General features: G+C 40.1%; 1 protein-coding gene and 1 long non-coding RNA gene across 3 annotated transcripts in view; one reads left to right on the top strand and one right to left on the bottom strand.

The window, feature by feature from the left end:
• Positions 1-17,765, top strand: part of LOC140343731 (uncharacterized) — a 554,400-nt gene that overhangs the window by 273,054 nt on the left and 263,581 nt on the right. The gene's annotated exons all lie outside the window — the stretch shown is intronic.
• The window catches only part of COL27A1 (collagen type XXVII alpha 1 chain), a 273,626-nt gene that overhangs the window by 178,705 nt on the left and 77,156 nt on the right, over positions 1-17,765 (bottom strand). For both annotated transcript variants that reach the window (XM_072430586.1, XM_072430585.1), the window contains exon 13: positions 45-98. In XM_072430586.1, the coding sequence (XP_072286687.1) occupies positions 45-98 (54 nt within the window). The remainder of the gene's footprint in view (positions 1-44; positions 99-17,765) is intronic.

Below are 17,765 nucleotides of genomic sequence, written 5' to 3'. Positions count from 1 at the left end.
CACTTAGTAACAATAGTTTTTGTGTTTCAATATTAATTACTTACAGGGTTTCCATCAAGTCCTGGAGGACCCCTCTCTCCAAAATTACCAGGGAATCCCTAAAGGAAAATATATGAAAAAAGGGTATAAAAACCCTAATACACTAAAACAACAGTTTCCAGTACAATACACAGATTTACACAAAGAGGGGAGCTGGACAAGACAACATGAAAGAAGTATAATGAAGACAGTCAATGGCAGAATGCCAATAGAATGCTATCAGCTTGTCCAAATGACTTGGAAAACTGACACATAGCTTTATAAATAAAAGTTTTATACTATCGGCAAGATCAAAATTAAAAACATGTTTCTAGTACAAAAGTATGGAAATCCTCCAAAAAATAATGTTTGGTTACTGCAGGATTTCCAGCGTAATGGTCCATTTAAAAAAATAAGCCTGATGTTGTAATATTGCATGAGTAGTTCCAAGATACAGGTGTCTCTACTAGGTTGCTGTGTCCCCTTTGTTCTGCCTATGAATATGGGTGGGCACTCATATGTCACCATGCAGAACGAGTGGTGGTGCCTATTGGTCCTGTGTTGTGAATGATGATGTTTGCAAAAGGGCAAAAAAGAGAATGGACAGATCAGCTACATGACAGGCTTTATGTAACCAATATTTACTACCACAACTGGTATTGAGGACTGGACTGTGGTTTAAAGTATATGTTACCAGTAGAGGGCCCCTTAACAAAATGAAAAATATATTCCACCACAGCTGGATTTTCACTCTGTTTTCTTTATTCCCGCCAGTGCTCTTTTGGAAATATTCTGCTCACTTTTTCTCTCACACAGGGAATAAGGGGAATCTGACTAAGGTTCTAACTCTATAACATTTTGTCCAAAATAAAGATTTTGGCTTGACTTGTGCTTTACGCCTTTAACAACCAAAGATTTCATTGAAATAATTCAGCCACATGCCAAGAATACTGCAACAATTTTGGACCTATGGCCATTTCTCAAGCATGCATATTGATAAAAGTACCTTGTTTCAACTGTAAATCATGGACCTGGATTATCATAACTTCCAGAATGATGGAGGAAATAGCAGTACAATTCAATTGGCAGAAAAAGTAAACCAATAATAACATAAGAGAACAGTGCATTGAGGGAGTCCAAAAGCTAGAGGAATGAGGCAGTTGTGAAAACAACCAAAACATTTTTATTCTGTATTAAAAATACGAACTTAAAAATGAAAACAAATACAGTTATGAAGCATATAGTATATCTATGGCTTTTTCAAGTTTGAATACTGATGGCTAAATTGGCTAAAATCACTAAAATGTATGTAATATTTTTTTGTCATAGAGAGATCTTTCTTTTTCTTCCTTTATTTCCTGTCCCAGGGACACAGCAGGAAGTAAGGGGAAATGCTGTCAATTATAACAATTATCATAGCAAGAGTTCCTTTTACCTCCAAATTGTAAAGTTTTTGATTTCCCACCACTTTATGTCCCAGGGGTAATAGTCATGAAACTCAAATATTAGCAATTAAAACCTGCTAGGTGTTTTAAAGGTTTTCTTTCTAATCCAGCACAAACAACTTACATTTTGGCTTAAATGTACTTCTGTATATGCAGTATGTATTCTTTTTCTTAATGCAGATTTTCCACTGTTTAAAGAACATTGTCCCATGCTAACTTTTACCCTCTGATCTACCATACTCATAAAAAATACATATTTTCGGAAATACCCTTGTTTCTTTTACTAATTCCTCCACCTTTTTAGTTCTTGTCTAGGTGAGAATGACAGATATGGTGCATGTGCTAAAAAATGGTTCCAGGTGTGCGTGTGCAGTATGTGGCAAGGTAATTCTGTGTGTACAGCAGGCAAGATAAAGGCCTGTGTGGACACTATGCCAAGGCTAAAAGTCATTGTAATCAATTAATGTTTTTTGGGTGCCGCATACAGTGTGGCCACATATAGCACATACACCAGTGATTTTGCAAGCAGAATGATATCTCCACATAAAGTGCACAATCCCAACTAAGGTCAGTGTTCAACCCAGAAATTTTTTTTAACCCGGGTGGGAGGAAATTGTAGGTGGCAATCCCTGTATTGTGATCCAACTCTTTAAGTAACCACCCAAAAACAGCTGGGTGGACACTGAAAAGTTCTGGGTGGTGCGCCCAGCTAAAACGGGCTGGGGAGATCACTGAAGGTGACCAGCTCTAAGTTCTTGATTACAGCCTGTTCTCCACATGCATATACTGATTTATTTACCAGCAAACAGTTCTGCTGATGTCACTCCGAGACTCCTGTCACATTCTGTGCATAGGGCATAATAGAAATGGCTTTTGGAAGACAAAGGTTTAGAAGCATGCTTGCATCAATGGGAACAAAGCAAACCAGAAGAAGTATTTTAGAAGCCAAGTGATGACGTCACAGAGTAATCAAATCTGTTCCTTGCTACAAGCACAAGGGAAAAGAAAACAAATAACTCTGGAATATGCTCTAAAGCAGGGGTTGGCAAACTTTTTGGAGTACTAGGCCATTTCAGGAGGTCAAGAAGGCACACTAGGCCAGAAGAAACCAGTTGTCCAATGGTTCTTAGCCCTTGGCAGGTGCTTATGTAGTCAAAGGTAAACAAGATGGTACAAGGTGTACCAACACCTGTGGGGAATGAAGCCCAATGGGGCTAGTGAGTGATGATGATAGGGGTCAATAATAAGTATACTACCATCAAATGGAAGGTTGTGGCCTACTTGTGGTGATTAATAGAGTCTTGGAGAAGCGAGTCCTGCATCCAGTCCTGGGTATCAAACAGCCATGTTTGCTGTGAGCACACTGGGGGCTGAAGTAGCGTCAGAGCTCGCCTAATATGGCCGTGCTTCCGGCGAGCTGATGTCACTGCATTGAAGCAGACACACCCTGTGGGACGTGTGTGCCTAATGCAAACGTCAGTCAGGATTCCTTGGGGCGTGACAAGGGCTTCTGCACTGCTGTGCAGAAAAGTGGCAATGTGCTGCACGAGTGGCTGAAATTTCTTCCCCTTTGAGTGACACACGGCTCCCCGCGCATGCGTACATTTAGTGGTCTGTGACCTGCAAAAGGTAGGGGACCACTGCGGTGGAGTATAACTGCCTTGATGTTAAGAAATTGTTGAACTAAATATTTCTCTAAACTGACCTGAAGTTATTGTTTTTCAACCATTTGTTGTGTAATAAATATTCAAATGACATTCATCAACTCTAAATGGAATTATATTTCCATCTATACATATTCAATTGGGTAAAAAAAAACAAATTTTTACACACTTTTTACACTTCTGGTATGTGATTTAAAGTACTGAAGTAAGCGGTGAGTATGACAACCAGGCAGCTCGTACTTTTAGAATGAGACATTAGCAATAGCTGAATCTATGGAAAAGTCTACCAAAATCTTTAATTTTGAACTCTTTGCAGTTAACCACTTAAACAATCCCTGATCTCAGAAAAAATCTCTGAGTATTTATTGTGACTATTAATCTTACTGCTGAGGAAGGCCTTTCTAGATCCTTACATTGGTTCTACATTGATCTAGGTCACAAACAGGTAAAAAAGGCCAGAAAGAGACTGAATCCTCACAAAACATACTGTCATGTATATTCATCCTTTAATTCAGTATTTAGTTTTTGTTCTTATCACTACCTTATATCTCAGTTAACATAACAATAAAACTCACTGTCCAAAGCCCTTTTGCCTGGAGAAACTGATTGTACTAATAATAGAAACCAATAACTGCTACTAGTAGGCATCTAGCACAGATAAACTCTAAAACATTCACAAAATCAAGTGGGAGCACAGGACCATGTAATACAGTAATGGTTGAAGTATCTATAAAACTAAAAAGGGTTTTTAACAAACATTGCATCATGTGTCTTTTAAGCCTCTCAATACAATTTTACGATCGCTTGTACAAGCAAAAGACCCAACACAAGCAAAATAATGTGGTGTATACAGTCAAGTGTAGAGAGGAATACCAAGCACTGTATATTTGGGCCCAACAAAGGAGGGTGAACTCTGCAGGCCATAGAAATAGGTATAGGGGCCTTTGACACCATCTGTTACATACATATATTACCTTTTTTTACTTCTTGGTGACGCTACACTTTGAGTTACGTCGCACAGTGATGACTGAATTATTTGGAACAGGGTGGCTGCACAAAACATTCACACCTTCCATAACGTTCTTAGACAATAAACATGAGCCTTGACAAGTTCCATGGTGATCAAATTAAGTTGACTGAGATACTGATGTGGCTAAAAAATTAGAAGTTAGTGAGGACAGAATTTGGGTATTATGGAATCTTCAGTCAACATGGACAGTGCACTTAATATAACATTATGTTGCCATGTGTGTTGCAGCAGCACAGGAATTACACATGATATCATCTAAAAGTAGACGTGCCACATAGACAGTGGGCAGGTATGGCTAAGTGGTTAGCATTATAGTTCCATATTGCCAAGATCAATTCCCTAAGAACTAGGCATACTACCTGTGTATGACTACTCTTCCCTGTTTGACTCAATTTTCTCCCAAAAGCAGACTGGTAGGTTTACTAGTGTGAAGTTCAAGCACCAAAGAAAGGCCTGGACTGGCACCTGGACACAGCAAAAGTTGAAAAGTTTGACTGTTGATACAATTTGGAATGTTTGATTATGTACAGGAATAACTTACTAAGGGGATTATAGGAATTGGTGCAGATTTTCCCTGAGTAACTCAAAGACTCCCAACTTTTGTTCCTTAAGTGGACGAAAAAAAAGAAATTGAAGAACCTAAATGATAGTGAAAAATGTTCATTCCCTGCATTTTATAGGATACCTGCAAAGCATGCCAAATAAAAAAAAAGGCACTAATTGGGTAACATTGTATTATGAATTACTGCATTGCAATAGTATAAATGAGCTCTTACACATGAGCAGAGGTACTAGGACCACTAGGTCAGACCTCATCTACTAGACTGGCAGAGGCTACAGGAGTGCAGAAGAGACGGATGGAAAAAAAATGGGATCCGGACAAACAGAGAAGCTTTTCCTGGCCCCTCTCTCTGGACACTCTCCCTGAGCATCTTGGAAGGCTGTTTGCTGGCTTGCAACACAGATGCATGTTGGCTGTATCGAATACAGACAAAAACCTTTTTGTTTGTGTAGAGGGGTGCATTGCATTAAGGTGTCTTAACACTGGGCAACAACAGAAACCCCTAAAACAAATCTAGTATAGAGTTTTACATTTGTATTTGGACAATATTTATAGAGTATCTGATTTAAAATCATGCATAATAATAGTTACTAAATAAAAAGAAACAGTCTATAATATAAGGCATTATGGTGTATCAGTTCATATCATACTTAATACATCCACAGCCACAGAAAAATCTAAAGGCAAAATGTCATGCTTTAATTTTGAATACAAAAAGGAAAGGTTAGATCCCCTGTAAGATTTTTTTTGTAGCTGCCAGTGTCCTGTTCCATTTCCTGTCCTGAAAAACAGGAAAATAAATCTGTAAAAACAGGAGAATCTTGGCACCTAACTCGGAGTCCCCATTGAAGGATTTCTTACATCCATTGGTAAATATAACAGCCATCAGGATAAACCAAGCAAATAGATTTACCAATTGAAAACTTTAGTCACCAATGACATTAACAATTTTTTTGGCTGACAGTAAGGGGGGCATTCTACCCACTGGCCAGGAATGTAAGAGGATATCTTTACATTGACAACCATGCTAATGTAAAGTGAGCTGTGGCTATTAATGCTATTGTCAGGGGTACCCTAAGACCTGAAAGATAGTGTAGGGGTCCATGGTAAAAAGTTTCAGAAAGATTGCCCCTTGGAAAGATTTACCAGAAAGAAAAAAAAAGTAATGCATACAGCTGTCCATTTAATTAATGTTTTTCTCTATGTTTAACCAAGATAGAATATTTATTTAAACCTATATGACCCCTTTAACTGGATCAAGAAATTCATTTTGGCAACTGATACTCGCCAGGATTCATATGAGCTTACCACAGACCCAAATGCAAGCAGCGACTGTTATTCTAGCGTTAGATCCTATTGATGTCATTTCACAGCCTGATGACCTAAGTTCTAAATGGAACACATCAAACTGTGGCAATAAAAAATCTATAGGTTATAAATTGTCCTCTACAAACTCGTAATACTTGCTGCTATGGCTTTGGGGAGTGGTCAGCCAATCAAAGCAGACTATTTTCCTGGTCATGCCCCTTTTGGAAGTTTACAACAATACTGAGTAAGTCCAATGACTCCACCATGGATAATTAATTTGTCAGGAAGGAATTTTTTTTAAATAGGATAGAAATAAATCAATGCATTTTTGAATAACACAAAGTAACCAGTTTAGAAAACAAGAAGGAAAAACACATTGCAAGCTTTGCATGGCAGCAAATATATGTATTTTATAATGCATTTACATTTTCTGTTCCAGCTGGCTAAAACACATTTAGGAATAACTCTAACCGTTTAACACACAGCTAAAATATGTACATAAACATACAAGCACATAAAAAAAAACTTTTACTTATGTGATTCATCCTCAACTGTCACAACTGGAAGATGCCAAATGACTATCTCTGAGCAAGTAAGTTTGGGTGTCAAGAATACTTGATACCAAGAGTGCAATATTAGGCAATTCTGATGTATTCAAATCAATGCTGCCTGTATAATGGGGAATGTATATTCTAACTGGCAGAACCTCTCCTGCAAGCTCCTTGCAGACCCCATACACTGATAGTGACATAGAATGGAGTTTTCTGATGACATCACAGATTACTGAAGCAAGGTCGGTAAGAACTGCTATTTGAGGGATACTGTAGAGGCATCAGATAGGTTGGCAGGAGTGAACTCTGAGATAAGCTGTAAACATGTCATCTAGTTCTCAATGCTAAAAAAAAAAAAAGTGCTGGACTAACAGCACTAAAAGAGCTTGATTGTGCATTGTTCTTTACCTCCTGCTTTTATTCTGAAAGGGGATATTCAGGGGATTGTTGGGGAAAATGTAAAGCCAGCATTCAGTTTTTTACCTATAATAGAAATCTATAGACTTAGAGGTCAACAGACAGGCTCCATTTTAATTTCTAACCAAAATGATAGTCCCTTGGTTGAAATACTTTCTTGCTTTGAGTTTCTGACCCAGTGTGTAGTTCCCCAAGCTGGCAACTCAGTCCAGATAGTGATATTAGATAATGTCTAAACATAGATTGCACTGTCTATATTGTGAGTAAATCAGATAAAAGCACTGTCAAATGGATAACTGTGATCTCAGTGATAAGTAGTGATTACCTAGCACTAATACTGACTAGGGATGAGCGAGAAGGCCTCTGCCAGTCTTTCGAAAATTTCCTTGAACTACCGATAGGTTTGTGAAATTTCAGCGAACCAATTTTGGGGACCCATCGGAAGTTTGAGTAAGTTACAGGACGATTCCCACGGCTGCATTCATTGGTGAGCACAGCCGCGGGACTCCTGTGTTCTTGGATAGAGAATCTCTCTCTTGCAGGTCCTGAAAAATTTGAATTCGACGGCTGAATTTACAAGGCTACTCTCACTTACATGTTTGGTAAGCGAGAAAGGCCCGATTCACCACAAGATCGAATTTACAAATGTCGCTCGCTCATCCCTAATACTGACACATTACCTAAATATGCATTAAATGTACTTCCACTTTAAAATAAATTTATTGAATTTAATCACCATATTAGCCCATCTAAAGGACTTTTTTTTGTAACAATGGCTTGGTGTTTCACCTAAATGCCATATATATATTCCCTTATGCCATATGCCATATATAAGTCCCTTTAGATGTTACAGATTAATGCAAATTTTTTTTTCTTTACCATATATATTAAAGGCTGTAGGATATGACATGGCAGTTGTGGGATCATTACAACACACACTACTATTTATGTTAGAATAATCGACCTACAAGCTTACAAAAGTTGGAGGCCTCAAATAAAACATGACATGAGCACTGATCACAACCCCTTGGACAGCACATGTGGTATGCTACTGGCCAGCTTGCTTAACAAGAGGAGTTTGATGTATGCAGAAACATCTGATTTTGCTTAAACTCTCTCTTTCTTTCTAGGCTGGAGAAATAGTTATTCTGGCAAAATTTACAATCGCTTCTGCCAATACAATCAGGATCCAGAAATAGGCCTGTGTTTTCCTGCTGGCTCGAAGGTAAGTGATTACCGAGTCAGCCTTCCAGTCTTGCACATGAAATGCAAGCACAACACCAGCTGCCTGGATGCAGGTGAATATTATTGTGTAAGAATAAAACATTTCTTTACATTGTGTTTATAAAAGATCAAAGTGTCAATGATCCTTTTCCCTAATGTGGAGTCTGTTAGCCCATTTCCTGCTTCTAATAGAATCCTGCTCTTCGAAAATGATCACTCAGACAGGGCACATAGCTAACAGAAATGAACGGCAGTGAGGTTTGGCAATTGAGGATTCACTCTTACCTGAATGCATGCTGACGCATTGTAATTCTAAAAAGCTGCTTTTCTCTTATAAAATAAAATCATACATCCACCCATGCATTTGTTATGTTCTGCCACTAAAAGATTTGAATTCCTAGTGTGGACTTTCAATATCAAAAACATAGACATTATGCATATTCTGCATGAAGTACCTAACCCTGTACCTGATCCCAATGGTCATGTCAGACGTCCCTGTGAAGGAGATACTTGGAGTCCCTTGCTGACAAGACAAGCAAGATGTCTCTTTCTTTCCAGCAAGTCAGACTGAAACATTCTTGGCCAACAAAGGGACAATTTTATTTTGGTAAGTGATTTTGTTGCTTAGGTTAACCAAGCCTTGATCTGACATTGCACCTAAAGTGGAACTAAACTTAACCATGGAAAGGGCATTCTTCCTAATATGTATGGCTGACTTAGCTCCAATTTTGATGTCCTCTAGCAATGTCAAGTAAAACGTCACTGTCACCTTTCCATCATTGTCATCTTCTCTGATTTTTCCATATTACAACATTGAGCAGTCACTAATGATATAACTTCTGCCTAAATACTGGGCCTAATTCTCGCCATCTTTCTCACAGATGTCAAAAGCAGAATAAATATGTATACTTCACAGCTTAGAAACAAGAAGAGCAGTTTTCTTTTCCTATGAAAATGATTACTGCTGTCTCCAAACCCTTATATTGGAACTCAAGTCACATTTTTCAGTTTAAGATTAGGAAGGGAAATTTTACAACCTCTCTTGTGTTTTATTGCTATGTTCGATGGACTCCCCCTTGCAATAAGGGAAATCCTAAATTTAAAAAAATGTTCTTATTTAGTAGAGTAATTGGAATAAAGTAGTTGGTTTAATAAGTGGCGTTCACACGAACAGCCTGATTAAATAAAGCTCTCCAAGGCTGAAGAGAATATTTTGAAACATTTGCTACCAAATAGCAAAAGACTATCCAGTAGCCAGTAGTAAAACTCCCTCTGATATATTGATTCAATAATATACACAGCTTGATGTTTTGAGAGCCCTAGTTTTTGGTCTCTCTAAAAGATTCGTTTATGGCCCTATTGCATGCTTTTGATTGCATGATATACTAAGATCTGTACCGAAATTTGCATAGAATGACAGGATCCAACTGTCACAGTCCCTTCTGTGACTGAGTTTACAGGATCTGTGAGACAAGCTGCACGTGAGGTTATCTGACAGTCTCTTGGTTTTTAATTGTTTCTGTGTTGTTGTTTGTAATGAACACACCCCTTGTATCAGCTGCAGCTGGTGGTCATTACTGCTCCTCCATTTAGTCTGGCCTCACACTTCATGCTATGCGGTTGATATTCACTTCTGGGATGTGAAGAGCTGGTGTGTTGTCCTCTCCAGAGTTCCTGCTTCTATTTGCTATTAACCACCTGACCGATAAGCCCGACCTTGGTACGGGCTAAAAAAAGTTACTATTTTCGATAACCCCGAACTTTTCTCCCTATATTAAAATCATCACTTACCTATTCCAGCTGTGCTCATCCAGCGTCGTGTTCGTGTTCCAGCGTCGTCCTCCAGCGTCGATCTCCCTCTCCTGCGTCGGGTGCCTTCTCCGAGAACCAGCGGGACCAGGTAAGAAGCCGGCATCTTCTGTTCCACCGGCCGGCTTCTTGTTCTCCGCCGGCTGGCGGAGAAGGAAATGCCGGCCGGCGGAGAAGAAGATGCCGGCCGGTGGAGAAGAAGATACCGGCCGACGGAGAAGAAGATGCCGGCCGGCTTCTTACCTGGTCCCGCTGATCATCCAGCATCGTTCCCCTTCCAGCGTCAGGTGCCTTCTAAGACAAGAAGCCGGTCGGCGGACAAAAAAAAGCCGACCGGCTTCTCCCTGCGTGCGTGTCCCTCGGCGATGACGTTGGCGCGTGTGCGGAAATTCAAATTCAAACTCATTCAAACACATTTTGTATTGGATTGAATACAAACTCCTGTATCCAATCCAATACAAAATAAATACAAAGAATGTAATTGGTAAATTCAAATTCATATTTTGTATTGGATTGGATACAAACTCGTGTATCCAATCCAATACAAAATAATATAAAATTAATACAAAGTACATAACTGGTAAATTCAAACGCTCATTTTGTATTGGATTGAATACAAACTCCCGTATCCAATCCAATACAAAACAATAATAAAAAAAAAAAGTAAAAGTAAATAACTTGGAAATTCAAATTCATATTTTGTATTGGATTGGATACAAACTCCCGTATCCAATCCAATACAAAATAATAGAAAATATATTTATGTGGTTTTGTCTATAGGTATGTGACGGACACTAGGGAGGTGTTTTAGAAAAATATATTACTATACAGTATACCGAGTTATCGCATTTTCAGTATTTTTCATTTATTTATGTATTCTTGTTTAAGCTGATTTTTTGTGTCTTTTATTTAATTTTATTAAAAGTAATTTTTTTTTTTACATGATTGTGTGTTTCAAACATTTTTTATATTCATTATATCTACTAGACCCTTGTTCGGACATATTTCTGTAAGTTACAGGTCTACAATTTTAAAAAAATTTCATGAAAACCTGTAACGCTTTTGGAACAGAAATCAAGACCTCAGTGTAACGCTCAGGTGGTTAAGATAAGTTGAACTACTTTTGGTGTTTTGTTGTTCTTTGGTTGTTACTAAACCTCAGGGAGACACTGGTTCTTTCATCAGGGAAGTAGTAGTAGTAGTAGTCTCAAGCCCAGTCACTACTCCTAGGGCTATGCATGGCTACTAGGGCCTAGGTTCTAGTGAATGAGTATTCCCACCATCAGGGGATATTCATACTGTCAGGAGTTAGGGCTAGGTTAGAGTGACTGTAAGGGGTGACCATTCCCTATTCCCTTGCCATTGGAGGCCTTGTATTTACCTTCCTGTTTCCCTCCCCTCCCTATTATCCGTGACACCAACATATTTTTGAATACTTGGAGGAAGCTTTAAGGTGTGACTGAATAAACTGCAAAATGACTCACTGGATCAGATTGTTAAATTGACGAAACAGTCAACAATCTCTTTCTCAACTAATTTTTCTAACCTTTTGAGTACCTTAACTAGTTATATTTTCCTCTTAAATAAAAATTGATTTTTGACCAACAACCTGACTTTCTATTAGAAAGGAGCCTACAGATAACAGGGGTTACATACTCTAGTACATAGTTCTTAGTACCAGGAACCTGAGTTCAATTTGTACCAGATTAGACAAGTTTTATGATGGACACAATGTACATCCAATTCAATCCAATTTATTGTTGAAGAAATAGGGTGTCTATATAAAGGGCATCCCCCAACCACCATATACTCAAGTTACCTATGTTCCCACAAAGTTTTTTCTTCTTCAGCCAGCACTAAAATTAGACTGGTCAGCAACTAAAAGGTGCAGAAGACATCACCCTTGAAAATGACAAAAAGGTTTTGGTGGCAATGCCCGAAAAGCAAGACTGATCTATGTCTCTTAATACTATACAAGATTGGAAAAAATCTAGCTAAGGCTAAATTATTACTGATGTACTATAATGTGGACCTCTAAGCCAAAAATCTTGCTTAAAGTAAAATAATCTATATTTTTTAAAATCTTTTGAGAGTTAAAGAATGTAAGATTTCAACTTCTACTCTATAAAAACAAGAAACATAAGAATACGTCTAGCTGTATGCACTGCCAATGGATGCTTCAGCATTTGCATGTCTTCCTCTAAGTTACAAAGAATTCACCCAGATGACAAGAACAGCTTGTTCATCGCAAGCAACAATGTCCAGCCAGACCAACAATCTTGGACTATCCAGTGGTTGGGACTAGAGACAGATAGTGGATTACAGCTGCTAAACTGTCAGGCACTCCTCTCCACTGCTGCTCCTTCTAGGGTTAAAAGTGAGTCATTATATTCCCATATAGGATATATTTGAAAAATGACTCATCTCCGATGAATCAAGCCATCATTTAGGCAACACATTAATATGGTGGTATTTCAATTACAGTTAACAATCAAAAATCCGGCAACCCCTAGACCTGAGATGCGCCGGATTTTCGATAATTCCCGATTTTTGAAAGTTATACTTACCTCCACACACAGGTCAGCCTTCCTCTCGCAGCACCCACGGACATCTGGCACCTAACAGCTGTTTTCTGGAGAACATCGCCATCAAAACATAAGTGGCCAAAAACAGTGTACTACAGTCACTGTATTGAAAAAGGAGGCCCGTAGCAGGGTAGGCGCAGGGACACATGACAGGCCTTTTTGTTCGGTTGTCAAAAGAGGTAAAGGCGGATCTGGGGGTCTGGCAAGAATTTTTGGATTCTTTCAATGGCAGGGCTCTATGGTTGCATGGGCCTGTGGAGGCTGTGGATTTGGAGTTGTTTACTGACGCGGCGGGGGCTTCAGGTTTTGGGGCATACTTTGGGGAAAAATGGTGTGCGGGGGCGTGGCCGGACTCATGGGTAAAAGGGGGTTTGGTGAAGGACCTTGTGTTGTTGGAGTTGTTGCATAGTTGTGGCAATTGAGTTGTGGGGCCGGGAGCTGGCTAACAAAAAGGTTAGGTTTCATTGTGACAATTTGGGGGTGGTGCAGGCACTGAATAAGTTCTCGGTGTCCTCAGTGCACGCGGGTTGCTTGATGAGACATTTGGTTTTGCGATGCATGCAGCATAATATCTTTGTTTTTGCTAGGCATATTCCGGGGGTGTGCAATGTGATTGCTGATGCTTTGTCTCGTTTTCAGTGGGACAAGTTTCGCGACTTGGCGCCGGAGGCGGAGCTCAGTGGTTTACCCTGTCCGGAACAGTTGTGGGGGATTGCTATGGGATGTTGAGAGGTTTGCTGCAGCAGTCCGTGAGTGAGCGCACTTGGAGGGCGTATGCGGCGGTATGGAGGGAGTGGGAACATTTGTGTGTGAGCCTGGGAGCCGGGGGCGGGGAGGAAGATGCGGTGCATGTTTTGTTATACTGGTTGTTGCAAGAATTTTCAAAAGGGGTGTCTGTGGCGGCGATTAACAGGTTGATGGCGGGGATGGCTTTTTGGTTTAAATGGAAGGGGTGGCGGGATTTTACGAAGGAGTTTATTGTAAGGCAGGCTTTGAAGGGTTACAGGAGGGGGGTTAAAGTACAGGATAGGAGGAGGCCTGTGTCATTTGAGTTACTGCATAAATTGTTAGGGCAGTTGCAAGTTCTGTGTGTTAGTGGGTATGAGCGAGTTTTGTTTAAAGGGGCCTTTTGTTTGGAGTTTTTTGGCGCAATGCGTATTAGTGAGTTGGTTAGCCCGACGAGGCATAGGTCTGGGGGGATTATGGTGGGGGATGTGGTGTGCTCCGCGGAGGTGGTGAGTATGCCCATTAGGCGGTCTAAGACTGACCCGGAGGGGAAGGGGTTAATGGTGCGCCTGTTTAGGATGGGGAGGGGATCTGCGGTTTGTCCTGTAGCGGCTGTCGCAGAATTGTTGCGGGTCAGGGGTGCTGCTGGGGGTCCGTTGTTGATGCATCAGGATGGGACGTTTCTGTCACGATTCCAATTTGTGGCAGTTTTTACAAAATGCTTGGGTAGGTTGGGTTTGGATGTGAATGAATTTTCTTCCCATTCTTTCAGAATTGGGGCGGCTACAGAAGCTGCTAGGTGGGGTTTGGGGGAAGATGTTATTAAAAGAATTGGGAGATGGGAATCCAAGAGGTTTCATTTGTATATTAGACCTCAGTTGCGGTAAGGACTTCGCTGGTAGGCTTGTGTGGTGGGGGGGATAAGGTTTCAGGTGGCGGGGGGTTGAGTCTCGGGGGGATTTATGGGTTGGTTAGTGTTTTACTTGTTTATTTATTTACAGGTGCAAGGAGATGTTTGGTGTGGATTATCGGGCATTCATATGTTTGGTGGGGTGCCAAACGGGCGGACGTCAGGCCTGATGGTCGTCAGCTGGGCTTTATAAGGCAGGAGGCCTTGATTCGTTGGATCGGGATTCGTGGGATGCTGTGGAGCCGGATGGTACCGGAAATTAGAAGATGTGCAGCGCTGGACGGGGCTCCGGATGTAGTGGTAATGCATGCTGGGGGGAATGACCTGGGGAAAAGAGCCATGAAAGGTTTGGTGCGGGATGTGAGGTTAGATTTTTTACGTTTGCAGGTGGAATTCCCGGGGACGGTTTTAGTTTGGTCTGATATAGTTGCAAGGTCGGTTTGGATGGGGGCTAGGTCAGTTGAGGGCATCAATAAGGCTAGGATCTAGGTTAATAAAGAGGTGGGCAGGTTTTTTGCTAGGAATGGGGGTGTAGTTGTGCGACACAGAGAGCTGGAGGAAGACACAGGGAGTTTTCTTAGGAGGGATGGTGTACACTATGGTGTACAATCAATGTTGGAAGCAAAGGAACAACACCACATGCACCTTACATCTCCTAGAATACGCTAACTTTCATAACATTCAATTTCCCTACAAGAAAGACAAACCCAGTATTCATGGTCAAAGCATGACATCTCTAGGACATGTACCTTCATTCTTGCAGAGGAACGGATACCAGCCCAAACATTGCAGACGAATGAGGAACTCCCCCCATTAGGCGTATGGTGGACCAAACAACTTACCTAACTTCTTTGATCACTACCACATCTGGGACAATTTGACAGACCTCTGCTGCCAATTGAAACCACATGCAAAGCGAATGGTACAAAACTGCATTTTGTGGATAATTGGGAAAAAAGATCTAGGTATCACATTTACTGACTTAGTAACATATCAGGAAACCAATTATAAACTGCTCACACGTTGGTATAGGACACCTGCAAAACTGGCAAAAATGCATCCTCAGGCAGACCCAACCTGTTGGTGGTGTCACGCTGCACCAGGTACACTGCTCCACATCTTTTTCGGAATGCCCAGCCCTAACCAAGTTCTGTAACGAAGAACATTTAAACTCACTACATTTGATGTCCATTGGAAACCTGAGCTAGTACTTCTGCATGTGGCGGTTTTCACCCAGAAGCGATATAAATGGTCTATGGTACACCATGTACTGAATGCTGCAAAGCATGTATACCAGCCTGCTGGAAAAAAGATATTCCACCAAATGTTGGCCAACATTGTGTAGCAGAAATCTATGCTATGGAAGAAATAATGGTGACCAGAGACAGAAACGCAGAGAAAGTTACACAGACATGGATACAGTTCTTTACTACCACAGAAAACAGTTCGATCTTAATTCAGCAGTCAGCCCCCGATGACGAGGAACTAGCCACACAGTCATAATTCAATGACGGCATAATTCACCTACGAGTGAAATCAGTACACAACTCCAATACCTCCTGTCCCCCCACAACCCTCCCTCCCATGTCCTACCCCACCAAATTGATTCTTTTTCTTTACCTTTCCTCCTGCTCTATTCTTTTTCCACTCTGTCTTTTCTATTCTATTCAAAATTCAGTGAAAAAAAGTTCCACTGGGCTTAAGGGATCATTCACACACTTTACTTTATCAAGACCCACGTGATCAGTGGTGTGGCAAGGACTACTTGAAGGTGTTTGGAGACATCACATAATAAAACTAAACTGAACATCCATTAAATGTAAGGTTTTTAAAAAAAACATCCTTTGATGCATTCACTACAGGATTCCTGACATAAAATTACTGGCACATGAGACACATTTGACTAACAATACTGCCATCTGTCTTGATTACTGACGTTCAGAGCCTGGACTGTTTATATGTTTCTTAGAAACTGACGGAGCTGACTAAAATCCGCAGCATGAAGTTATGTCCCTCATGAGCTCTCTCTGCATGTTTTACATTTTCTGGCAGCAAGTTATGGATTCTGCAAATGCTGTGTGGAAAAGCAATGAAAAGATTGGTAATCTTGTTCACAGGATGATGTAATAACCCTTAAAGTATATGTCTGGGCACAAATAATCATATTCAGTGCATTTCTGCAATACATGCATATGTCACCATATGTTATGGTACAAATAAGAAATAACCGTTGATCCTATAAGATTTCGAGTAAGCTTCTAACCTCAACACCGCCTCTGCTGCACTAAAATCCCAAATAGTGTTGTCAGTCTATCCCAAGTTTTCTCCTGCTGGGCTACATCACATTTGTCCTTTCTGTTATAGTATTCTTTATGACACAGTAAAAGCAGTTTACTAAAATCTAGCTCACCCAGAGAGGATTACCAAACCTGGAGTTCTAATAAAGATAAGAAAACTACCACTGTTGACATGCACTTATATTTAGGGTCAAATGACAAGCTCTGTTTAAAGAACAAACCTCCCTACCTAATAATACTCATCGTTGGTGCACTTCCCAAGTCATCTAGTCCTTTGCAAAAAAAAATACAAGTGGTCCTATCATATGAGGGAGAGGAGGGAAGTCATTATACATGAATAAGCTAAATAGAGTTTAAACAGGGTTTGGACTCCCAGCTCAAATGATGGATCGTAAGAAACAAGAACACGTGAGTATCAACAGGTTAGGGCTGTTTCTTTTTTTAAATAGGTAAATAGGTACCACTGCAGAATCTCTATAAAGGTATATGCTTGAAGGCTATAATCTTTATCTTTCTTTCACTACATAGAGGCCCACTGACCTGGAACAAGCATGTGTATATCATCTAACATTCAAAGACTAGCTTTGGGCCAGTGACTCACTGAACAGTAAAGACATAATAAAGATTACTTGTTAAAAAGCTCCCAAATGTCTATTCCAACAGATTCTTTTTAAGAAATACTGGAGATTTCAGTTTAACGGTGATTTGGCAATCTATAGCCTGGCCTAAAGAGTTCCAGTAGAAATACTTTCAGAATTTCCAGAATAAATCTTTCTTCAGACTCCCCCATGCTTCTTCATGAAGTGTTTACCTAAAGATGACTACAGCGAAATCCCCCTGACCTCAATATGCAATGATTAGGTAATTCCATCAAATACCTTCCAACTGTCAAAATTTTTCAAAAGCACTCTACAGAAAAGAAAAAGGGAGCGCTGGTTTCAGAAATAATTGAAATTTTGATCATTTTTTGTGATCAGTCTTTTAGATTTCTATAATGCTATAAAAAACAAGCAATGAACACCATTAGAATGGTTGGAATATCAAAGCCCTTTAAACTCCCGTACAAGCAGCAGTAATCAAAATGTTAGCTTGCTAAGAGTTAAAAAAAGTTCTACAAGTGCTATTTATGCAACATTATGCTTGTCTAACTGGGCCAACCCATCATTTCAGAAAATGGGCAAAATTATATTAACAGACACTCCCAGGTTGGTCAATCATG

Source organism: Pyxicephalus adspersus, chromosome Z, assembly GCF_032062135.1.
Source record: "Pyxicephalus adspersus chromosome Z, UCB_Pads_2.0, whole genome shotgun sequence".
Classification (NCBI taxonomy): domain Eukaryota; kingdom Metazoa; phylum Chordata; class Amphibia; order Anura; family Pyxicephalidae; genus Pyxicephalus; species Pyxicephalus adspersus.
This window is presented reverse-complemented; position numbering and strand designations above follow the sequence as displayed.